This window comes from Empidonax traillii, unplaced genomic scaffold (genome assembly GCF_003031625.1).
Source record: "Empidonax traillii isolate 1590-97213 ecotype Southwest subspecies unplaced genomic scaffold, ASM303162v1 scaffold771:size604852, whole genome shotgun sequence".
In the NCBI taxonomy this organism is placed as follows: Eukaryota; Metazoa; Chordata; class Aves; order Passeriformes; family Tyrannidae; genus Empidonax; species Empidonax traillii.
In genome coordinates this window covers 160,347-186,039 of record NW_020955964.1, presented here as the reverse complement: position 1 = coordinate 186,039, position 25,693 = coordinate 160,347, and the positions used below count along the sequence as shown (strand labels likewise).

At 42.4% G+C, this 25,693-nt stretch overlaps 1 protein-coding gene across 4 annotated transcripts in view; it reads left to right on the top strand.

Annotated features, from left to right (window-relative positions):
- Positions 1-25,693, top strand: part of NARS2 (asparaginyl-tRNA synthetase 2, mitochondrial) — a 51,129-nt gene that overhangs the window by 11,271 nt on the left and 14,165 nt on the right. For all 4 annotated transcript variants that reach the window (XM_027901307.1, XM_027901304.1, XM_027901305.1 and 1 more), the window contains exons 6-7: positions 5,031-5,131; positions 19,385-19,517. In XM_027901307.1, coding sequence (XP_027757108.1) covers positions 5,031-5,131; positions 19,385-19,517 — 234 coding nt within the window. The remainder of the gene's footprint in view (positions 1-5,030; positions 5,132-19,384; positions 19,518-25,693) is intronic.

The window sequence follows — 25,693 nt, the reverse complement described above, 5'->3', positions numbered from 1 at the left end:
AGGGTGAGACAGCCCCTTATTTTAATTTAATCTGAGAATAATTTCTCTGTACCAGCAGTTTCAGCACCTCAGCACAGATTAATTTCTTTCTTTTTGCCTTTTTTTTTTTTTTTTCTGAAGTCTAAAATTCTTAGCAGCTTTGTATGTTGTAAGAAGCTTTACCTAGTCCCCTTCTGGGGCAGCGTCCTGCAAAATCTGCCTTTCTTTTGTCCTTGTGACCCAGCTGCATGTCTGTTGCCTGCTATTTTCAGTAGCTTTCCACTCTGTCTGCAGTGTTGAAGGCTCTCTGGGTCTCTTGCTCTTTCCTTTCCACTTTGCTCCCTGGAAAATTTTCTTTGTATGCCGTTCTCAGCCGCTGGGGAGAAGTTGGACGCTTCTCTGTGCTCTGTAAGAGTCTTTCTGGCCCAGGACACTCCAGCTGGTATGATGAGGGTCTCAACAGCCACTTTCTCTGTTGCCCAGCTGCAGCCTTTTAAGAGAACTCAGCATGCAGTGAGTTACAAAGCACAACAGCTGTATTGGCTTTCACAGTTCTTTAAAGTAGATGTATAGTGTGGGTTTTGTTGCCTGTGGCCTTATTCCTTCCTGGGGACCTTGCTCTACGTGCAAGGAATGCTTCACTCTACCTTTTGCCTTCAGCAGAGGTAATATGTGCTCTGTATGAGGCTTGTCTCTTACCACTCACACCTGATTGCACCTGGATAAATCTGAACCTGGATGATTGCACCTTGACTGAACCCAGAGTCTGGATCAGGCCATTTTGTTACCTGAAAGGATACTTAACTGTAAACCTGAAGAACCATCCAGGTATAGTTCTTTAAAATGCATCTGGAGATTGTATGGTGTTTGGCTTTTGTTTTTTGTTTTTTTTTTCCTCAGGAGTGAATGTCAAAGTTTCTAGATTCCTGAAGTTACAAGTTCATGGCTGTGCCTACTATGGCACTGGAAATATTTGCTTGCTGCTGAAGATGCAGAAACTTACTCCTGCCATCCTACTGGTACTGCTAAAAGATAGCCTGGTCAGCACCAAAGAAGGCTGGGACTTGCTGGGGAGAATCACAGTTAGATGCAGCAGTATTAGTGTCTGTCAGGTGTTTTCCCTTTTAGAGATGTGTCACAATCTGTGAGGCAGCCAGTCCCTGGGAGACTGGGGCTTCAGAGACTGTGCTCAGCAGGGATCAGAATAACAAGGAACTGAGCTGAGGGAGGGCTCACTTTTTGCTTTTTCATTTTCTAGCTTTGTCATTTTTTGCTCGTTTCTATCTGGTTAACTCTCTCCCTTTAATTCCAGAGGGAATTCTGTCTCAGGCTGGTTCTGTCTCAGCAAAACCAGCTGCAATTGCTCAGTGCAAGTCCAGCTGATCAGAATTAAGACTGGAATTGTAAGGAGGACTTCTTGGAAGTTAGGAATTGTCTAAGGGTTAGGGGTTGTCTCAAAAGGGAAATCCAATCATGTTTATAATGGAGTGTCACAGAGGCCAAATCTGGATTAAAGATGTGGTGCTGTAAAGCTTCAGCTTCAGCGTGGTGGTGTAGGCCTGGGCTAGAGCTTCAAAAGTGATTTCTCTGAGCTTTTAGATTCTTCTCTGATCCCTTTATGCATTTGGTTTGCACAGAGTGAAAGACAGAATCAAATGGTTTGTACTCTCCTGAAGCTAATTGCCTCAAGTAGAAGTTAATACAAGACTGACATCAAAGGGAATAATTTTAAATTAAATTATTAGACATTTGAGGAGATGGAGAACAAAACAGGTACTAAATCCAGTTGTTCTTGTATTTAGAATGAGAATAAAAAGCCTTTGAAGTTGATGTCAAATACTTATATGTTTGTAGCATATTTATTCTGAGACACCAAGATGTTTCATATAAGAATTCCCCCTCCCTCTTTCCCCATTGTAATTTAGGCAGTTTTTGACTAGGGAATGGAGAGAGCTTGAAAGCAAACCTACAATTCCCCTCCTAATCTCTTACCAAGTTTGTATTTTGGGGTTGGGAAGAAGGAGAAGAGACCATCTAGTTGAAATAAAGGCACCACAATGTTTTTGTTTTATTTTACTAGTCATGGACATGAAAACCAATCTTACTCAGTGTCAGCAGTGAAGGCATAGTGTCACCTACTATTTATTATTTGTCTTGTTCCAGTTGTTGTGGTTGTATATAATAAAGAAGCCATCTTGATCTAAAAGGTTGAACGTGAATCCGAGGCACACTTGAAAACATAGACCCATGCTTAAATGTGTAAAGTGGAGGAACCACCCTCAGTGAATTAGTTGATATTTGTACATGTGAAATGTACAGCTGCTAATTACGGGATATCCCCTTGCTGAAGGGGTCCCTTCTGAACAAAAAGGGAGGCATTTAATTTTGCCTGCATAGCCATTGGATTGACTTTTGCAGCTCACAAACACTGATTATTGTGTCTCAAAATGAGGGAGAGAAAGTGGGCAGCTGTGGAGAGGTGAGGTGATCGGATGGTGATGGGGGAGTAAAATTTTATCCAAATATTGCTGTGTTCACTCTTCACCGTCTGTCAGGAGACATCCAGGTGCTGCTCACAATGCACACACGCACCTTGGGATCTCTCAGTAGCCTCTAGAATTGGCTGCAGGTTTTCAGAAGTCCAGTTGAGCTGTAGACTGTCTCACTCTTTCTCCAGTCACTTACTGTGTGCCTAATTTCTCTGTGCCATTTTTCATTCTCCAAATCAGATGTAATCTCAGAGAGACATAAAGTCAGAAATAAATAAACCAAGCCCCAGCTCCTGGAGACAACTGTATCCAGTTTGTGGATTTGGGGGGAAGCACTGAGATTTCATGGCTGATTTCTTCTGTTCTTTGCCTGCTTCCAGTCTCTCTCGTTTAGAAATTGCATCCTACAGGATTAGGTAGGATTTTTCACTGGTGAAACAAGGCATATAGCTGAACTAAGCTTGCAGTAAGAGAAACTGGAGTGGTACATGACTGTTCTCTTTAGTCTTCTGACCGTGATTCTGGGGCTGCAGTATGTGGATGTTTGTATGTTTATTAATGTCCTTATTGTTTTTGAGCAAGTACTCTGGGTTTATTTGATGAAAACAATAGGGGCCTGCTTCTGCATCCTTGGGGTTGGTGTTTGGTTTTTTTAGAAATGCAAAAACCTCCTAAACAAAAGAAGCCGTCCTGGGGTTATAACCGCAGATTGCCATATCTTCATTGATCTCTGTGGAACGAGGCAAGCTTGCTCATTTCGTTAGTGATGCTGTGAAGAGAGAAAACTGCCTTGTGATCTGAGGTCTTTGGCAGTCACTGTTTTATCTTTGCAATGAGCACCAGAGCTTTTTGAGAACAAAAGCAACACCTTCCAACTCATTGAGAAAAATGACAGGTTGTAGAATATCAAAGGCTGGCAAACAAGTCTGAGCCCAGGCACCTCCCTGTGACAGAGCAAGATGGGGAGTGGGGTGGCTGGAGGCAGTGGCATACGTAGCTGAGCTAGCATAACTCCTAGAAACTACACTTCGAAAAGTGGGTATTTCAAACTTATTTCAGAAGAAAGTCTTTAGTTTGGAAGTAAATGTAAATCAGCCAAACCCCAGATTAGCTTTGAAGTTCTGTTCTGTTTTTGTCCTGAACCTTTGGCTTCTCCAAAGCTTAGGGATGACATTGACATAGAGAAGATGTTAAAACAAAATCTCATTTATCTTCATATTTCTTTGAAAGTTGCAGAATTGTGACCTCTAGAGATCATCTAATCCATCTCATTGTGCTCGAACAGGGTCAGCTGGAGCAAGATGCCCAGGACAGTGTGCTACTGAGTTTTTTATATCTCCCCAGGTGGAGACTTCACAGCCTCTCTGGGCAACCTGTTCTACTGCTTGATCACCCTCAATAAATAAAAAAGGTTATTCTTGATTTCAGATTAGTTTTTGTGTGTCTTTTTTAAAATCTGTGCACGTTTCCTCTTGTCCTTTCAGTGAGCACAGCTAAGATGAGTCTGGTGCAGTCCTCTCTATAAGTATTTATTCAAAAGGATAAGATCCCCCTTAAGCCCTCACTTCTCCATGCTGAACAGTCCCAACTTTCTCAGCCTCTTTTAATATGAAAGATGCTCCAGTCCACTGATCACTTTTGTGTGCTTTGCTGGATATATCACTCCCGTATGTCCATGCCTTTTACTGGGGAAACAAGGGCTTTACCCAGTGATCTCGCTAAGTCACCAATGCTGTGCACAGGGGAGGGAACCCCTCCTTGACCGGCTGGCAGTGCTAATACAGCCCTGAAGTTGGGGACTTTCCTTGCCATGAGACCTCCTTGCTGTTTTATGCCAGGGAAATGGTGAAGCACAAGCCTTTTGTGCAAGTGACATTTAAATTGTTCGACACTGAGATCTTCTAATTTTTCTTTTGTGTCTGTAAATTAAAGAACAAAAATATACTTTTACTTAAATGGTATTCTTTTTTTGGGGGAGTTTTTCATAATGAGACACTGAACTTGCTAAATTTTCCGTTACCTGTAGATTTTTATCCTTAAAATATCTGATGACCTGAAAAAATATTCAAAAGCTATGCTGAAACATAGTTTATTTTTCAGTGCCTCTATAATGTGTAAGCTGTGATGTTTCCAACTCCATATTGTTGTATTTCTGGGGTTTTTTTGAAGACTGAATAACAAGAGGATCCTAAAAGGATATTGCATTCCTTTTTTTTTTTTTTTTTTTAATTATTATTACTGTTTGTCTTTTTCCAATGGAAACAAATTCATTTGCCCATGAAAAGAAAGTAACACTGGTTTTAAAAGTCTTTGCTAGAAGTCAGTGTGACTGACACAGAAAACACTCCTTCACTTTCTCTTCAGGCTTGAAATTGAATTTTGAAGGCAATGCTCTATGAAGCTTCAACCTCCAAATGAAAGAGATTCTTCCCTTCCTTCTCCCTGTTAATCTTGGGAGAAAAGTGAAAATCAATGCTTTGAAAAAAGGGAAAATAAGCTGGGAGCTGTGCTTTTTATTTGAACACAAATAGTTTGACCTCTGGCTCATTTTTTGGCTTACAGGCGTCAAGTGAGGTAAGAGAACCTGCAGAAAAGACCCATTTCTTCAATGTGCCTGCCTTCCTGACAGTTTCTGGCCAGCTCCATTTGGAAGTGATGGCAGGGTGAGTTTTTATCTTGATCTGTGGTGGTTTTGCCCTGTTGGTATCCATTAGATATCTGTCATTTATGTGCCAGAAATTAATCGAGTGGCAGTGGCTGAATGATGGTATGAGAGGCCAGTCCAGGCAGGGGAAAATTAAATGGCTTTTTAATTCTAATCTATGGATCATTTTTAAATATTGGGAGTCTCTTTCTGCTTGCCATGCTTTGGAAACATTGGATGGAGACGTAATCTTTATGGGAATGACTGTAGGATTATTGCTAGTCACTGCTAGTAAGGTTCTTTTTGTTATTGCTTATGTTTGGCATGTCTCAGCAAGAAAATCTTTTTCATTTTATCTATCACATCCTTTTGTCTTTTCTCTTTTTTGTACCCCCCAGCTTCTTTTTTGTGTCTTCTTCAGTCTTTCTGTTGTGCTTCTTCCTTCTATTGTAATTTCTGTTGTTTCATGGTTTTCACACTTGATGCTTTCTCATAAAATAAAATGAGAATAGTTTGGCTTGGAAGGGACCTTTAAAGATCATCTGTTCCAAGCCCCCTGAATTAGCGGGGTTGTCTTCAACTTGATCAGGTTGCTCAAAGCTCCATCCAACCTGGCCTTGAATGTTTCCAGAAATGGCATCTACCTCCTGTTTGAGCAACTTGTTCCAGTGCTTCACCACCTTCATCGTTACAAAACTCATTCCTTAAATCTAATTTTTTTTTCATTCTCGCTACTGAAGTGATCACAGTCAAATAATTAATACTGACTTTGATTAAAAAATTACCCTTAAGCTTTTAATGTTTCATTATGATTGTTAAAGGTGAAAGTGTCAATCTCTCAGAGAGACAGTTCCCTTTGATTAAGAGGGTTGGTCTTCCTCTACACTGAATTTTCCTAATAAATTAAATGAGTACCTTAAACAGCTGGAGTGAAATCAGCACAGTCCCTTATTTGAAGGCACATTTTTCTGAGCACTTGCAGTGTGGGTTCTCCTCACACATGGTACTTCAGCCAAATCACTGCTTGCCAGCTGAGTGGCTGACAAAGCCTGTCAGAGATCAGATCTCAGTCAGGTAGCACTGCAGTTGTTTGCCACGTGCCAAGGGGGTTCCTCATGCACTTATAGTGACTTCAAAATCACTTCTAAAGTGATTTGTTAGTGTCCAGTGGAAATCTGAAGGTGGGAGGGATAAAATCCCAGTTTTAGAAAATGTGACCTTGAAAGATCTGCCTTTCCACATGGATGTTCTGTATTTCTAATAGTATTTGCTGTTCTTGCCTTGTATCCAGTGTTGAGAACCAATGGAGTTTTTTATGTAATCACTGTTGCAGTTTAATTGGCTGCTGATAAATAGCTGCTGTGAAATTGCTCAAAGGGCAAGTTTTGCTTATAAATAAAAACATATAAACTTCTTCAGAAAGCTCTACTCGGCTTGTTCTCTCTGAAAGATATTGTCTCTTCTCAGATCACCTCAGTGTCTGTGATGTGCTGAATACTCAAGCTAAAGATTCTCAAAGGACAGGGTATTTCTCGTGCCCTGTCTGCTGTGACCAAAGCACAGGTCACTTGACTGCCAACGACTTATGTGTCATCTCAGACATTAGCTGGGGAAAGTTAATGATGAAGAGGTTTATTTAACTGTAAGGGGAGGGTGGAGTTCTTGTGTCCCTGGAAGAAGATGAGATGACATGCATTTGTATGTGTTAGACTTAATTGACTGTCCTGCGTTGTGACCTATATTGAAAGATGTAATTCCACAAATCAAATAAGTCCAAAGAAAGAATATGGATTCTAATGATTAACTTGAAATACAATCTCACATTCTGTTCCCTTTAAGTAGTACACAGACTGCTCTGGGATGGAGCAGAAAGCTGAACTGGGCAGATGCAAGATCTGTCTGGGTAATATTTTTTCCACTGCTATCACTCAGATGCACCTTGCTCTCTAAGGATGGATAAATAAAAAATCAGTGCTCTTCAGCATGCAGTACTTCACGTTCCTATTTTACAGTAGTGTGTTGTTCTTATGGACATTTTAAATTGACCAAGGCCATCTAAATTTAGATAAGCTATCTTTATTCATAATAGGGCATAACTGTTCTGGGAACCTGCTCCTTTTATTTTAGTTTTTATTTAAGTACACTGAGTGTTTGAGGCCTGCAGCTCAAATGATATTAAATCCCTTCAGTCTTCAAAAATAGATGTTCTTTTAGATGCAAAAGCACTGTAGTGATGCATCATACAGCATTAACTCTCTAGGTGCTGTGAGACCCTCTAGAGCATAGAATTCTAGAATGGTTTGGGTTGGAAGGGACATTGAAGATCATCTAGTTCCAGTGTCTCTGCCATGGACAGGGATGCTTTCCACTAGATCAGGTTTCTCAAAGCCCTATTCAGCCAGGCCTTGAATGCTTCCAGGGATGGGGCATCCATAGCTTTTCTGGGCAACCTATGCTAGTGCCTCATCACCCTCACAGTAAAGAATTTCTTCCCAATATCTAATTTAAACCTACCCTCTTTCAGTTTGAAGCCATTCCTCCTTGTTCCATCACTTCATGCCCTTGTCAAAAGTCCCTCTCCAGCTACCTTTTAGCCCCTTTAGGTACTGTAAGGGGCTCCAAGTTCTCCCCAAAGCCTTTTCTTCTTCAAGCTGAACAACCCCAACTCTCTCAGTCTGTGTCCATTGCAGAGGTGCTCCAGCCCTCTGAGCATCTTTGTGGCTTACTTTGGACTCACTGCAAGAGGTCCATGTCCTCTTACATTGAGGGGCCCCAGAACTGGATGCAGTACTCCCAGGTGAGGTCTCACAAGGGCAGAGTAGAGGGGTGAGATGCTGTGAAGGTTTTATCTCTGGTTAGCAAGTTGGGTTTTGCTCTGTGAATGGGACTCCTTTGTGGTTAAAGAATGTAAATGCATGATAGTAACTAGAGCTGCTTGGCAAATGAAGGTGTGATGATGCTTTCACCGTAGTAAAAAGTGGGAGTCTTCTCCCCCAAAACAGAAATATTCTAATCTTCCCAATAAACAAAGCAGGGAAAACAGTAAAGATTTATCTTGTTTGGATTTGATCCTTTGAAATTCATGCTTTGCTTTAACCAGCTTTAATTCATCATGCCCAGAAAAGGATCTGTTCTTCAAAAATTCCCTTTGTCTTAAGTAAACTGTTGACTTGTTGCAGTCTTAAGGCTCTCAAGAGCACCTGGTCCCTGAGAATCTGTGGGAGGAGACCAAGATGGAATACTGGGGAGAATCTTACCCATCCAGTCTTGGCCCATATCCTTTTATGACTTTTTGTAGGGCTTAGGGAGCACAGAGACTGATCTTGCAGAAGTCCATTAGAAACCAGAGATGGAGCAGGGTAGGTATGAGAGGCAAGTATGAGTTTGTCCATGGAGGATGTATGTAGTAGGAAACAGAAGGTCAAGTAGGCAGTCGTGTCTCTTTGGACTTAGCTTTTAGCTTTACAGAGCTCATGAGCAGCCTGCAAGCAGTGTATGGAAAAGGCTGGGAAGGGGAGGTTTGGAAAAGACTGACCAAATATGTCTGGAATCACATTTTCTATGTCTTTTCAGACTACAGGGTGAGTGCCCATGCCTGCATGTTGTCCAGGGCTCGGGGCTCCATTTCATGGTGGGGCTCTTTGGGGTGTTATTCCTGTTCACAGGAGCGAACACTGAGCCATTTATAGTTTGTGAGTTTTTTTCTTTGAGGAAAAGTGGGGAGAGAGAAGTTCCTGCATTTATTGACTGTCTGCTGTGCTTGTTATTGAAGGCAAGGTCAGAGAAGTTCGTCTTGTCTCTCAGAGTGGCCTAGTTGGCACAACTTCTCACTTTATTGTGCTTCATCTTTGCGGTGACGGCATCTAGGTTGTCTGCTCGGGGTGTCTGAATCATTGTCAGCTGCAGTAAATCTATGGGCTTTTTAAGGTCTCCAGAAAAGTCTTTGTTCAGTGATACAGCTTTCTGCTTTAGTCTCCTCAGTCTCGAATGAGTCAGTAACCAGTGTGTGTGGTAAAAGTCTGTAGGACTCTGTGTGTCCTCATATCTGGTTTTAAATGTCATTGGTTTGCTGTGAAGTCTGTGTGGTATTTCTTTGCCCCCCCTGATCCTCCAGTGGGATTAAAGGCCCCTTGGGGGACCTGAACTGGGTTGGAGGGTCTGTGACAGCTGAAGATGATTCAGAGGCATACTGAAGACAGCCAAAGCCAACTGTTGTCAAGAAGTACAGCTCACTGGCTGTAGTTACCTTTTTGTTCTTGTTCTGTTTCTCCTTTCACCCATCTGCACTTCCCCCAAGCTCTACCTGCTCCTCTACTTTCAGCTCCTCTTGCTAAAGGTGTTTTTTCCTTGTGCAACATTTCATCCAAGGCACTGTCTGTTCTGTCTTTTGCGTCCTGAGCTTAAAATGTCTTTTCCTAGAAGCTTTGGGAGCTATCCCCTCCTTAAATTGCAGAATAAGTTATGTCCACATTCCTTGCCCTCCCTAGCTCTGTTTCTTTTTTCTTTTAAGGCCTTCATTACATTTCTGCTCTCTTGTTCATCTCACGTTCTCTTGAAGTTCCCTGCAAATGGGAGGGGCAACATAATAGCAGCCTGTTGGGACCTGCAAGGAGGTTATCAAGAAGACAAGCCCACTTTTTGCAATGGTGAATGACAGGAGGACAAAGGACAATGGGGATAAATTGAAATGAGAAGTTCTGAGAGGATATAGGAGGGAAAAAAATCATGAATAAATCCATCAAGCACTGGAAAAGATTGCTGAGAGAAGCTCTGTTCTGTTCATCAGAGACACAGCTAGATGGAGCCTTGAGCAGCTTGCTCTGGCCTTCTTGCTGACCCCTGCTTTGAACAGCAGACTGGACCAATGACCTCCTGAGTTATTTTCTCCTTCTAAGTTTTTTCTTGGCTTCATGCTCATTTTCGTCTCCACCTATCTCGTGCATAAGACCATCTTGGTGAATTCTCTCTCTAGTTCAATTTCAGTTCAACATCCCCAGGAATTGTATTTTGCTGCCAATTTATAATCTCAGCCTTTCATGCTGACTTCTGCCTGTTAATGTCTAGCTATCAAACTTGGTTTAGTTGCAACATAATTAATCCCCCGCTCCTCGAGCAAACTCCCTTGATTTCTAAATCATCATGTATTTTGCTGCTGTTCTGCCTAATCCACGTATTCTCTGCCATCCTGAAACTGGTTTTGCTGGTTGCAGAGAGATTCTAAAAAAAAAAGTCACAGTTACCCAGGACATTTTGACTGGGTCTGCCTGAGTTTGTAGAGAGTTGAATTCGGTGAATTTTCTTTTGATTGTAAAAGGTACGTAAGTCCCACTGATTTCACTTGTAATGTGTCAGTATTTTAGTGCATTTCAAAGCATAGAGGAGACAGAGAATGAGAGAGAGAGTGCTGTCATTTTTGGTTAGTGTTCAAGAAAACACGGCAAAGCTCAAAAGAGATGGCTTTGAGGCTGCCTTCCATAAAAAAGGCTTCATTTTCAGCAGTCTGGCAAACACAGTCTTAAAATTTGATTCCAAAATGACTTGCTAATGATGAAACAGATTGTATTGTCTTTAAGCAAATATTTGCTCTACATTGTACAATTTTAAACACTTCTGAATGCAGCTGCAGGAATGATGTCCAGTTGTATAACACTCCTGTTGCTAAGAAGCAACAAAAATAAGTGTAATTATTTATCTTGGATGTCTGAAAAAAATCTCTGACATTTCTTGCACAACATTTGTTTGAGTCTGACTCATAATGCAGACTCTTATAATTAGCGCACTAACTTCCATTAATTAGGCTGACACTTAATTGGATCTATAAAAAGCAACTGTGACATGTCTGGGTGTAATCAATTACTGCGTGCTTCAGTCTGGTTCATGACTGCTGCAGTGATTGTTAATGACTTCGTATTACTGGGAGGCCAAATACATGAACTTTGTAGGTACAACAGTGAGTCTAGGGTTGCTTGGCTGGTTGGAGCTTTACAGTCTGCATGGATATGCTGTTGGTCCTTTTTTCCTCTCTACCTTTTTGGGAGGGGAAGCAGGTAATTCACTTGCAAGAGGCCTCGTGAGTGTGCGCTGAGAGGAGCTGCGGGTCAGCCATGTGCTGGGATCCACATATGGAGGGCTGAGTACAATCCCAGCAGCCTTGGGCCGTGTGTTTTTTGTTTTATCTGCTGGCTGTAAAAATGAAATTCAGGTAGCAACAGAAGAACAGGTTGTATGCTCATCTGTGAAAAGATGAGGTGAAAGATGTCATCAGCTGAGATTCTTTGTCCTCCTTTTGCAAGTAAGCTAAGCAAAAGCATCATATTTCTGTCTTGAATCTAGTGCACAATCCCTTTTCCCTCTCTCAGTATCTTGTCATCCCTGTTCCAAGCAGTAGTAGGTACTGTAGGATCTGTGTCAGAAGAGCCCAGCATCCACGTTTGTGTAGGGCCTTGCAGCTCAGCTTCATCCATGTGCCCAGACACCACCACCAGAGCTTCAGGGGCTTACAAAGCTGTGGCTGCATGAGTTGCAATAGGGCTGTTACAACCCTCTGCCCGCATGTTCCCGTGCTGCAGTAGCCACATTCATGGTTACTTCTGCAAACTTCTTTTACTTTATAACTGAGGCAAGGAAGAAGCTTCAGGTGGCGTCTCACTGCAGCTCAGCTGACCATCAGTGGCTCATGACTGTGGCAGACTTGATAGCTTACACGAGCATGAACGTGCCTTGTGTCCAGGCTGCAGCTGCTGCTTCTCAGGGATTCTGTATGCCCTGAGAAGTGGCTTTAGGATGAGATGTGAAGTTAGGCAACTTCACCCCTATTTGCTCCCACAGCTTTCCTTAAAATAGATTCACGAATCCATTAGCGCGTGCCCTAAAATTCTCCAATTTGCTGTCATTGTGCTGTGATAGAACAAAGATAGATCTATTTAATGTAGATTTAAGAAAATTTTTTTGTGCAGTTGCTTACTTTGTTTAGTTACTGTAGAATTTTTGGCCTTGGAGATTTTAAATAGTTACACCCAAACTTTGGAATGTGATGTAAACCGTGACTCCTTCTGTACAGTAATGCACCCACCAATGCATTTTCTTGTTGTGATTCTTTTTTGCAGAGTTCATAAAATCAATGACCACCTGAAAAAAAAAAAAAAAAACAAAAAATAAAATATCTTCTTCATGGGTGTTAAAAAAGCAGTTTTCAGAGAACATGGGGGTTTTCCACTTTGAAAGGCAAAAGATTTAACCCAATTGCTACCCCCCTGCCATGTTGGTAATGTATTTTTATGATTTAGAGTAGGAGTCACACTTAACTTCAGTTAAGTTTTGAAAAACGTCTTTTCTCCCTGTTTTATTTAAATCTTTGAAACACTTTATGCAACTCTTTGTAGAATATCTCTGTTAGCTAGAACATAGGAAATGGTTATTTGAATAAATGTTCAACTACTCTGGTGGCTTTCATCAACCTAGCTTGAGTTTTTATTGCTAATCGGTCATTTTATTGACTTTAATTAGAAACAATAATATCCAAACCAGGACAAAACAAGACTCCACTGAGAATAAAGTAAAACAGTGTTGCATAAGAGGGTGGAGGACCCAGGCTGATGAGGTCTTTGAGCCTGGAGCAGACGACTTGTATGTGTCTGAGTAACACTTATGTCCTTTGTCTTGATTTTTCCCCTATTCTCTTGCCATCTGTAGGCTAACAATCCAGTGCCTAGCTCTGCTGTGTGGTTTAATAAACAAAATTCTGGGTGCTTTGCCAGATAATTAGGGTATATGGGTCATGTTGTTGTTAATTACTCAAGTGTGCCTGGATCATTTTCAAGCAGAGGTGGATTACCTAGGGAAGATTCTTGTCCCATCTTCTGTATTGTGCTGCCAGAACTGGAGCAGAGGCCATGGCAAGGGGAGAGGTGGTCCTGGAGTGTGGCAGGAGGGTGCTGTGCACATGCAACCTCTCAGGCATCTTGGGTCCCTGCCCTTTGGAGGTTGCAGCGAGGGAAACTGCTGCGTTGCTTCAGTCTGACTGGTTGGGGGGGAAGTTGGCACTTCCCAGTCTCTGTCTGGGAACTTAGACAGCTTTTTTTTTTTTTTTTAATTTATGTATCTATTTTTGGATGCTTACAAAAGGAAGTACTGTCCCATCTTGTCGCAGCATGAGTTGAAACCTTAGCACTCAGCACACCAGCTCTGCTGCCCAGGCCTAATTCTCACATACTGCTACAAAAGCCCTCGTCAAAATGCAGCTTTTCTCACCTGCATTTCTCCAGAGGGCTGACAAAAAGTGCATGTCCTACGAGGAGTTCTTTAAAGCTGCTTTTTCTGGGTAAAATTCGGTCCCTTCTGCTGACTTTTCAACAGAAACAAGTTCACTTTCATTGGGCAGAATCCAAGCCACCAAACAATAGTAAGGGGAGTATTATTTTTACATTGAGGTTAAAAAACAGGTATTTCTGTCCAACTCTGATGGTTTGAGGGTTTTTTTAACGCAGTCTACCCAGCTCTAGGATGCAAAATATTCTGCCTCTTCTCCAAATTGCTGAGCACCTGTACCTTGCTAGCATCATTAGGAGCTCTGGGTTTCCAGCTTCTCCAAAAAATAGACCCTGGAGACATTGGATTAGTATGTTTGAATGGCTGGCTGTGTGTGTGTGTGTGGTTTTTTGCAGTGGGCCAGAACATCTTTCAACATACAAATTTCAGCATCCCTGAACAATCTGAGTCGTGCTTGGGTCAAGAACTGCAGCCAACTAGTGTCTCCTGGCAGTTGAGCAAAGTCATCTGCTTATTTCAATGGAGGAGGCGGTTCCTCCAAGCTCAGAATGAATATGGTCATGCTGGAACAGAGTGAAATTAAATCAAATGGCTCACTTTATTAACTTCTTTCTTCCTAAGGGAAAGGACAGTGGGTTGACAAAGCTAAACTCCTTGGCTTTAGGGTCACCTTGCTATTCTTTCTTTCTCTGCTGACATCATCTGTTGTTTTGTCCTTGGGTTAGAAGTAATTGTTTCTAGATTTTCTTGCAATCTGAATTTTAGTGTGTGTATGGCTGGGACAGGTTGGTGGATCATGGTGCAGGGGAATAACAAGGGTCTGTGTTCATTTAGCGTGGCCAGAGATGAGATTGTGCACAAGTCACTGTTTAGTCTAACTCTTCACTGCAGACCTCGTCAGAGTAATCACTATTATTTGTGTTTATGCAGACACCTGTAGTATTTTGGGGTAACAGCAAGGGCACCACTCTCTCCCCAAGTGAATTGTTTCCCCCTGACATGTTGGCTTACTCTAGGGGTCACTGCGATGATTAAGTTTTGGAAAACATCTTTGCTCCCTCTGTGTACTGGTGTGGTTTAGTGCTTAGCCCTGAGTCACAGCAGCCAGCTTCTGCCTCCGGCTGTGTCACTACTGTCGTGTTGTGACCTTGGCATGGGCTGTAAGCTGACTGTGCAGGGATTGCATCTTCTTGATTAATAGCCTTGTTCAGTTATATCCCCTTGGTTCGACAGCACAAATAAGTCTTTATTACTTCAGTAGCAGCGTGGAGTCCTGGCTCAGAAAAGGAGCACAATCCATTCCTGGCTTGGGAACCATCGACACAATTAATTCTATTTGGATTGCAGCATAAAAATTGCCAGTAAGGCAGAGACAGTGAGGCCTACAAACAGTGCATGAGTTTAATTAAAAGAACGATTTGAAGCAGCTTTGGGCACGGATACTTATTACTTCTCTATTGGTTTCTATCACTGCCTCTATAATGAATTGTCAACAAACTCAAATGAAATGAGCTTCGAGTGTGTGTGGCAGAAAGCTCCCAAAGGGGGAGAGGTGGCTACTCTTCAGAAGACTGTTTCAGTAGTACTTGAAATAAAGGCAGAAAGGGGGAAGTTTCTTCCTTCCTGCGTGTTCATAAGGTGGAGAACACAAGAGCAGTCTGTGCAAAACTGAGGCTCCACCAAGCAACCATCCATGCGGAGGATGGCCGTCTCCAACAATGCTGCCAGGTGCTGCTTCAGTGTCCAAAGGCACTCCTGTGAGCCTGTAGATGGAAAGTGGCTGAGCCCTTTGCTGGGCTGGGGTGAGCAAGCTCAGGGTTTTGCAGGATGGGCCCTGGCTTTTGCCACATTTCAGTGTGTTGGAGGGAGTGCCACGGGTATTCTCTTGGCCTCCACGTTAAGCTCTCAGATTTTCCCAGAGAACTGGACAGAGTGAAATAGAGTCACAGGAAGGAGCAATTAATTAAGCAGCTCTGTGCCTTCTGGTGTCGACCCCGGCAGCGCCTGTGAGCTGCATCAATGCACTTGAGCTTGCTGTCCAGAGCTCTGATCTGGGTAAAGCTGACTGCAAAGGGACTCTTTTCAAAGCTTCTCTTGTATTCTTTGGTAGCACGTACAAGGACAGTGTTACTGCTCTGCTGTAATGGCTAAGGAAAAAGGCTCGACAGATTATTAGACTTTTTTTTTTTCTTCTCCTGTGTGCTTTTGTTGGAGATGAGGAATTAGCACTACTGATTTTTTTTTTTTTTTTTAAAGACTCATTAGTGCACACAACCCTAACTGACCTAGGCACTTTTGGAGACCTAACCAGAATGTTTAAGCTATTTTTAAATGCTAGAAGTCTTGCAGAGGTCTGGGAATGTTAAATGATTAATTATTTGCATCGTAGAGCATAGGACTTGCATCCCTGGACTGAGACTGCATTGTGCTAGATGCTGAATGCACACAGAACAAAATTACTGGTTTTGCCCTCAGTACCATGAAATTGGAGTGGAATCAGCTCCCATCTCTCTTTTCTAACATATTTATACATTCTCAGTGTGATACAGCAGTGTATCAAATCACAGATATGTTTTTTTATAGCAGATGAAGTACAAATAAAGGCTGGATTTGTGTAGCGGGCATTTGCTTAATATTTTGAATGGCAGAGCACAGTAAACAGTATATAAATGCCTGGATGGAAAATAATTGTTCACGCACGGAGTTGATAACAGGGACTATATATTTTTAGCTGTGTTTCTCTGTTATGTCCAGGCCTCTGGTCAGTGCTACACTGTCATAACCAGATGACTTGCATTTACTGCACTCCTTTGATCATTTTGCCAGCATGTCATCTGACTGGTTTCCCTTTGCCAGGGTCCCAGGATTGTGGTGAAGTTCTCACAGTTACTTGTATCTGTCCTTTTCCTTTACAATTAGCCTGGGAAATGAATGATTCCTCCCTCCCTGCACATGTTGGTTTATTTAGGGGAGAGCGGGGGAGCTGGGTTTTGTTTTTTCCCTTCTTCCAAGAGGCAGGCAGGTAGGCAAGTTCAGCCCTAAACCAGTGATGTGAGGTTCTACAGGCTATCACAAAGCCCTTACCCTTACTGTTGTTGAGCACTCTGGGATAGTCCATAGAGTTGCAGTGCTAATGGTTCATTTCATAAACAGAGGTGGTTCTCGGTTTACAAGTTAGAGAAAATTCATCCCGACAGGATGCCTAGAGCTGAGGAAAGACAGAAGTTGGTTCCTGTGGGAACAGGGACAGTTGTTCTGCACTTCCCCTCCCCTAAAGCTCTATCTCAGGCACAGAGAGACTTTATTCTTGCAGTGCAAAATTGATCTGTGACTGTGAAGTGTTTGACCTTAGTTGACATCTTGAAGCAATATGAGGGGTTTTTTTTAATTTTTGATTGCTTTTAGGTATCATGCTGTTGGCAGCCCCCTTGGAAGATAACTAAGTAGTCATCATGCTTGGGCTGCTGTTCAGTAGGAAATAAGTTCAGTTCAAAGTACTCTTAGTAGCCTGCATTGCTGGAGACTGTCACCTGTCATAGTAACCTGTAGTGACTGAATATCAGTTCCTGTGCCTGGACAGCCACAGAGAAATGTCTTTTGCTGAAACCAGGCTGTTAATCTGTGGGACAGGATGTCCTGCTAGCCAGCTAGTGTCACAGTTTAAAGTGTTACTTGGAGGACTTCATGTCAGTGAGAGATTAGAAACCTGCACATCAAACTGAGCAGGTCTGAATGGGTACTTCAGCGAATGCAGGTGTTTCAAAATATTTTTGTCATGTGTCTGATCCTGGCTCAGCCACAAACTGAACTTGTGACTAAATTCATGTATTTAGGGAAAACTCTTTCTTTAAGTGAATACTTTAGCCAAAGCCTGAAACATGGGGACAGGTAGAACAAGAACCTGCATCTCCTGTTTTCCACTGCAGGCCAGCCTCCACAAACTGGCAAGCAAAAATTTTTGAGCAGTTCTGCCTTAAACACAAAACAATTTTGACAGCATGACTCATTGTTTTATATTTGTTGTTCGTATTGCTATAGCAGTTGAAACTCTTCAGCTTTGGATCCAAGACCTTGTTGTGCCAGGTGCTGTAGGAAGAGGGGAAAAAACCAAACCAAAACGGCCTTGTTGAGGAAGAACATGTGTTTCTCTATAACCCAAGACAACAGGTGGCTACAGATGGGGGATCACAAGGAACCTGTGATGTAATACTGACCTGTGCAGTGACTAATAGTCTTGGTACATCACTTATCTAAACATTGATGAGGGTTTTTTTTTCGGGACGCTCTAGCAGAGGGCAGTTCGAAGGAGGATGATCGAGTGACAGCAGAGGTTTCACAGTAACATTGTAGCAAGAAAGGCAGCAGAGCGAAAAGAGGCATGATGAAAATGTGCTTGAGGAAAGATGTTTGCTGCAAAATGTGGTTAGTCATAGATGCTGTGGTCATGTATGAGAGAGTGCAGGTACAGGAGCAAAGTAGAGACAGAAAGTGTGTTTTTTGGAGGATGGAAAGCAGAGCCATGGGGAAAAAGAAACCTACAGGCAGAGTCTTGACCTGAAACTTTCTTTTGGTGTGTTTACTACTAGCAACTCAAGGAGGAAGAAAGTGCTCTTTCTTTGGATCATAACCTTTAACCAACATGTGACATGAGGGAACAGATGAGTGAAGCAGAATGTGTGTGTTCCTTTATTTGCAGCGCAGATGTCTCCATAAGGGGAAAAAGAAAAATGCTGCTTTTTGTAGCGTTGTTTATTTAAACTTCAGTTTAACAAAATTAGCCTGTTCAGAAACTTCAGTGAACATCCTCTTTAAATTGAAAGCTTGCAGAGCAATATGCAAGTCAAATGCCAACCCCAGCTATTAGCACGCATCCTTTCATGAGTGTCAAACTGCGCTTAATCTCTACTGCTTGGGTTCTTTTTCTCCTACATGCTGCCTACAGCTGAAAATAACATCAGGTTAAAGATGTACTAAAGATAGAAGCTGCCCAGTTCATGGTGTTTCTGAAGCAGCTCACTCTCTTCCTCAATCATGGTTTGCTTCCCACGCAGCAAGAGGGGAAACACTGCTGTCATGGCATCTGCTTGGGAAGCTCTTGCTGGCTTGAAGATGTCCAGGAGCCCAAGTGTTCATAGCCCGTGGTATAAAAGGTATTGCCTGTAGTGCAACTTTCCACGCAAAACTAAAACTTTAAGAGTGTGTTGGTGTTGGATAGCAAGGTTTCTTATGAAGGAAGTAGAAACACAGCATGGCATAACTGCAGAACAAGAGAGGATGTATTTAAATGGACTCTGCAGAAGGTGGCTGGAGAAATGCACTGATTGTTCTAGCATCAAGAGATATCCCAGATGTGTTCTCTGCAGTAGGGATCCCTTTTAGCTGAACCATTTTTAGCTGTGTGGACAATGCCCAGTTGATTATCTCGAAGGCTCTTTCAGCAATAAACTTCGGTCTTGCCACCAGAGGGGGACTGCAAGCCATACACCGTGCATCCACATCCATCCTGCTGGGCTTCACCAGCCACCTCTCCGTGTTTGCACCAGCCCAGCAACTCCTGCTGCAGGGCACTCTCTGCACTGTTGTGTTTTGGGGTCTCACAACACCCATGAAGGTCAGACGTTGCAGCCAAAGAAACAAGAAAGGGTATAGTCAAGGAGAGCCTGATTGGTGTGATGTCTGGGTGCTTCTCCAGTTATCTGACTGTGCAGAATGTTGTTTTTTCTTCCCACACAGTTGCAAAAAGTGTCCTGAGCGAGACTTGTATACAGTGAAAGATGAATACTGTGTGTGCAACCTCCCTGACTCATGAAGAGGTGTGAATAACTCCTCTCCATGCCTGGATAAAGGAACATAACAGTGGCATATTCAGCAATGCCATTAAATAGGTCAAAGATGAAATAAAAACGTCATTGTTTCTAGATCCTGAAAGAAAAGTGAGAGCTTTAGGTGTAGCAGACTCACTTGTGTGCTGAACCTGACCTCCCTGTTTCTTGTCACCTTGCAGGGCTTTTACCCACGTGTTCACCTTTGGTCCGACATTCCGAGCGGAAAACTCACAGAGTCGCCGGCATCTGGCAGAGTTCTACATGGTGGAGGCTGAGCTATCCTTCACTGAAAGCCTACAGGACATCATGCAGGTGGGCACTCCAAATGTCTGTGCAGAACCAGTACCACAGCTTCTTCCTCCTCCCTGAGATGTGTTCCCTATCCTCATCTGAGGTCACAGCTCCTCTCACCCTCTGAGCCTAGTAGAGGCTGCACAGGGATTTCCCAGGGATTGGGATTTGTTCAGCAGAGATGAGGCTGCAGAAGGGATTTGAAAGGGAAGATATAGGTGCACACAGCCCTCATCTGCAGCTGCACAGTTGCTGTATTGCCAGGAAGTGTGTAAATGTGCTTGACTGCTGCTAAAGAAAGTGGCACTCTCCCTTTCAAAACCTTCAGCACCTCTCTAGTGAATGAACAGTATTTATACACCATGTCCCTTGATGTGGTCTGTAAAGGCCTCCTTGAAATTTGCAGTAGAAACAACAGCTTTTGGCATACACTGTTGACTGTGACTTTAGCAGAAGACTGGAAGAAATCCTTAGTCAGATGGCTTTTGATTTTCCAGAACTGACCTCTTGGTTGCAGTTTAACCGCATGATGAATGTTAATGCATTTTACTAGTCTCGGTGTAAGCCAGCTTATGGTCCGGTAGGACTTACAAGTAAACATCCTCATGCACTCTGATTTATCAGATAAGCTCCCTGGAAAGCTATTGGAGAAACAGCCTTATAAATTAAAAATACCTGAGACACTGGTTACGGATTTATAAAATAACATCCAGATGGTCATTTCTTCAACCTGGATCATACACATTGCTGAGTCAGTATGGCCTGACAGCAGAGCTTACGTGCTCTGTGTGCTGCTTCTGTGTCTGGATGGCACTGGACTGTGTGGACTGACCCAGTGGGAATCTGTGCTCCATCCTTAGTAGCATCCTGCTATTTCTTTGCTCTCTCCTTTTCTCCAGAACAACTCTGTGTGTTCTTAGAGCATAGCATGTATATATGTTCACACCTTACTTCCTGAGTCCTCTGTTTCTCTAGGCAGTCAGGAGCTAATTGAAATCTTCACTGCTTTTATCTAGGATAATAAGCAGGGTCTTCTGTTAAGTGATGTTTGAGCCCTTGAACACAGCATCAACATATCCTGTGTGAGAACCCTAATTTCTTGTCTTTTGAAGTATAGACAACCAGTTCAGACAATTCAGAGAATTAGGTCTGAGAATTGTTCTGGAATGTGTGGGGCTTTTATTTGTAGGTAAAAGAGGAACTTCCCCCTTGTCTTGGCTTTTGTTGTTGCTAAGTATCTTGTGAAGTCTCAGCTTATGCTCTCTTCACATCTTCCCTCTGTCTTAAAGTCTTTGACAAGCTTCTTTCCCAATAACAGAAAGTCTCCTGGCAGCCTTCATTTTGCATTCCTCATAGTGAGTCTACGTTGCAACAGCCTTAATTTTGTGGTGTTCTTATTTGCAGAAGTGGAGTTCCCATTTTGTTTATTTTTAAATCATTGGGCAATCACTATTTAAAAAAAAGGAAAAACATCAACAAAAAACCCTGCCAGCTGCTCTAAAGCCTAAGTCAAGTTTCTTTCCTGGTGTAACTGACCTAAATTCAGTGTTCTCTTGCATATCTGCCCGTTGGGCAGTTTGTCTGTGTGTTGTCATCTGCAAGTTCTTTGTTCGGTGCAAAACGCCCAGTTGAAAGCCTCAGGGGCTCTTGGCCAGGGTTACCATCTGAACTTTGTCCTCACATAAAGAGCTGAATTGTTCAAAATTTATTTTTAAAGTTGATATTCAACATTTGGATGAAGTACCTCTCGTAGTAACTGATATGCTGGGAATGCTCAACTTCTTCAGGGACATCTTGAAGTATTTGCTTGTACACCATTAAAGAATCTTGCTGTAAAGATGTAGATGTTTACCATTCACTGATGAGGCCTTGAGATCTTTCAGCCAAAGCTCCAAAAGAAATGTAGCTTTCTTAATGAAATAAAAGGAAAAAAGAAGATTTAATAACCAAGTTAAATGTATTTAGGAACAAAGGGCCTGAAATCTTAGAGCAGTGGCCTTTTTTCCCCCACTGTAATTGCACAGAGCAGTGCTCAGTTATTCCTAAATTAGTAGCACAGTTCTTGTGAAGTCTCTTGTGTGTTAATCAGGCAATCTAAATTTGTGTTCTCTGCCAAAATGTGTTTTAGTGCTACAAAGAAGCTTCAGCTCTCACAATACTGGTTTCACAATACTTTCTATGGAAAGTCCCATGTGCTCAGTGCAGTACTTTATGCTGCATGGCTGGCTAGTAGTGTTTCTGCTTTATTGTAGAGGGTACCTGAGGGTACCTATGTAAGGGTATCTAAGGAAAAACCTCTGTAGCCTCTTTCCACAACTCAAGTGAAGAAGTTGGGTCAGGTTGCTCCAAGGCACTTTCGTCCTCCAGACTGGATGAGAAGGAGTTAGAAGAAGGTCAGGTAGACAATGGAAGAGGTTCAATTGTGGAAGTGTCTGGACTTCCAGACATGGCCATGTAGTCATCTCCGCTCCAGTAACTGTCCAAGGTCTCCAGTTTCATTTGTCCTCTGAGATGCCTGTTGTCAATCTCTCCCTTCTCTCCTGAGTGCTGTGTTATGTAGCTGTATCTGTAGACCATTATCTTCTATTTTTCATTCCACTGTCTTGGCAGTGCAGTAGATTTAAAGGATCCCACTTCACTCATGACACTAAGGAGGTCTCAAAGAGGCCATTTGATACAGTCATTATTGCATTTCATAAAACACACATACAAAACCATGCTAAAAAAAGACATTATTTAGGCTGTAAAATTAGGAAACGCCAGAAGGCATTTTCCTGAGGGCATTTTTGGGAGTTTATGCGTAGTGTTAGTCTTCCTTAACAAGATCACCTCCTAGCACCACTGTCTCTTTAAGGGATGAAGAATATATCTCTTTAAGATGGAGAATACAATTTAACACTCAGTATTTGAGCTCTGTCCTAAGGGCAGAAGTATTGTCTTCCACTGCTTATGTACTTCATCAAAATTAATTTGCTGTCATTACAGCCTAGTGGCATGGAGAGTTACTACCTCCATTTTATAGAAGGGAGTTCAGGCATGAAATGAAATCAGTGGCACTGATTTTGGGTGTCAGCTTCAGAGAGTTTGGATCTGAAACATGTATGTGATTTGATTTCCAGAATAGTTTGCACTCAGCGTTCTTTCTGTCTTCAATGCTAAGGCTGAGGTTCTTGAGCAAATCTGACTGCAGTCTCAAGGGAACAAACACTAGTAATCCCATGGGAAAGGTTTGCTCCAAGTGTCTTGCTCAGCACTCTTTAGGGACATCGGGGTATCTGCAGGACTGTAGGGTCCTTCTCTGAAGTGACATCCAGCTGCCATAGCTGAGGCTGGCTGTATTCCGTAACTTATATCAGCATTCAGCTTCGATGGCCAGTGGAGCAGGGGTCCTACAGACAAGTCTCCTTCCTTGCATGACAACAGCATATTTCTAAAGTGGGTCCTGAGCTGTTGGTTGTGTAGCTAAGAGAGATTTTATGACCAAGATCAGATGGGAATCCTCCCCTCTCTGTGTGTATATATGTGCACATATGTACGGTGTGTATGCCCAAGCACGAGGACAAGAAATAGTGGTCCACTGGTGAGTGTTTCATATGTAAATAGCCTGTGATCTACACTGCATCCATATGAATGCCTCAGGTAAATACATAAATAAAAATCATGTGATTTTTCTGAAAGTGTCTTATGTAACAGGGATGATGATTTGAACTCTTCTTGGAATACACAGCACCTCCAGTTGCTGCTGCTGACATTTACTGCTGTTTTATTGATGATTTCCTGTTTCAACTTTGGTCATAATTTTTTTTGAGAAAGGATAAGTTGCAGTATCAAGAGATCCAAGTTAAAATTAAGCAATACCCCTGGGAGCTGCTCCTAATCAAAACTGAAAGTTGTTCAAAATTCAGTTACACAGCAGCATTGGAGAAGGCCAAGGTTGATACTGCTGAACTTTGAAAGGTGAAAATAGAGAAAAGCTGAAGGGTTGAGGGAGGGGGGAAAGCTTTAACCTCTGTCCTTCTTGCCTGCCCTCCTGCTAGCAGTTTCCACATTGCCATTATGAAGCAACCAAATTAATGGGCTTTTGGGACATCAGAAGTCCCACCGCTGAGATGAGCTACTTGCTGTGATTCCAGTGCCCTTTTCCCTGTGTAAGTCTCCTATCAAACATGTTTCTTTCATGATATGTTCAAACCAATCCCTTCACCTGTATCTCCAGCTCACATTTCCCCTCAGTCCAGCAAGCCAGTGGTTACAATTCTCCACTCATTTCTCCTATTGCCTACTTTCTAGTCATTCATTATACTAGCTGCTTAAAGACATAAATTCTCAGATTGAGATTTTTTTTTTCTCCTTTTCTTTTTTCCCCCTCTACTGTTTGTGTCTAGTACACGTTTGGCATAAATAAGAGCAGTGAGGAGGCCAATGTATGACCCACGTGTCTGTTTTTTTTGCCAGGATAAAACCTCAGTCTCAAACCTGGAAATATTTCTCAGATTGTTTTTCCCATACCACCCACATCTTTTTTCCACAAGAGGAAGCTGCTCATGTTGAATGCTGTGGGAACCTAATTGTTACTTTATCGCACAGTGAGGAAAAAAAGTGCTAATTAAACAACATGCTTTTCTGAAACCAGATGATACTTTCATTTTCTAGAAAGAGGAAGCTTAATGTAAAATCCCTTCGTCTCTGCCTGGTGAAACCAGATGAATTGCCAAGAAGTTTTCTGATTTCATTTGCATAAACCTTTTTCTAGCTACTTTGAAGAAAGTTCAAAGCTGACTGTTTGGTTATTTGCCACTCAGCAGCAGGAATGCTGGCTTTTCTTTTCCTCTGTGTTTGAGTACCAGGAGGGGTGAAACTGTTCATCTGCATATGATAATACTGTTCCTTTATTTGCATCTTCCCTTTTTAGAAAGAGGGCCCAGGTTGTTGCAGGAGTCTTGAGTCTGAATTTGTCTCCAGAGGAGTCAAAATGGATTGTTTTACCAACTTTGCTAGGCTAGTGGGATGCAAGAGGTTGTTCAGCACGGAGCAGTGTTTCAGCAGCTTGGGACAGGTGGCAGATGTTCATCCAAACATAAGAGTTTGAACAATGTCCCTGAAATCTCATCTCATACTGGCTATGTCAGTAGCACACTTGCTTTGTTTCTGGGCCTTGTTTTCCTCTTACCCTTTAAGTTCTGGTTCCTTGTTATGGGCATGTAAGGCAGAGACCTGCTGCTGCTGCTTCTGATCTGCTGACTGAACATCAGGTTCATCTTTTCACAGTTAGTTTTCCCTGGGCCCTGTGCCAGAATTTTCAGAGATGCTTTTTCTTAAGAAAAGCCTAGTCCCATCACAGGCTGAGGTGATGTGCAGCTCAGCTGCATTGTTCTGTTCTTGCCAAGGAGGGGGGAATAGGAGGGTGATTTTGAAGAAGAGTTGGGACTATCATCAGTTGACAGCAGGGGTCATACCACTGCCTGCTTTGTGCGGGTGTGAGACTACAAGGAGTCATGGGAACTCTTAATCTGCACAGCAGCAAGTGTTCTGAATGGTCTGCTTTGCTTAACTAAAAGAGAAAATTACTCTTAAAACAGGTTGATGAAAATGCAGTGGCATCACATGTGGGTGCTTCTAATAGCATTTTAATTTCTTAATGAGTGAAGCCCGTTCTACTGGATAAGTATATCCAAATTGGATGATAATGTAATTTAGTTAATCCACATTAGTTTAGGGAAATAGAAACACATCTTTTTAGTTTCTCAAACATCCCTGCAGTGATGTATCCTCTGCTTTAGCTCTCTACTCATTGCTGTGTACATTCACTTTGCACTTACTCTGCAGTCTCTCTAACTGGGATCCATTTGGTGGGCTGGCTCTACACACTACAGGGTTATTCTCCTTTCCTTTAGTTCTGCTTTTTCTAACAACAGAGCAGAAACCCAGAATGGCTCATTACAGGACAGATACTTCACTAAAAATTAATCTGAGACCAGCCTCCACAAATTGTTGCAGTATGTGTCTGTCTGACCAGGGTTGCTGCTTGAATGTTTCAGCCATGCTGTTTTTCACTGGAGATACCTGACTGAAGATACTGAGGCCATCAGCAGACCCTGAAGTCCTAAACCCATAGTAGAAATAAAGGTTCCAGTCTTCTTCAACTACTAAGCAAGCCTGCTAATTAGGAGCATTGGCAAACTGGTACCCTCTTATGC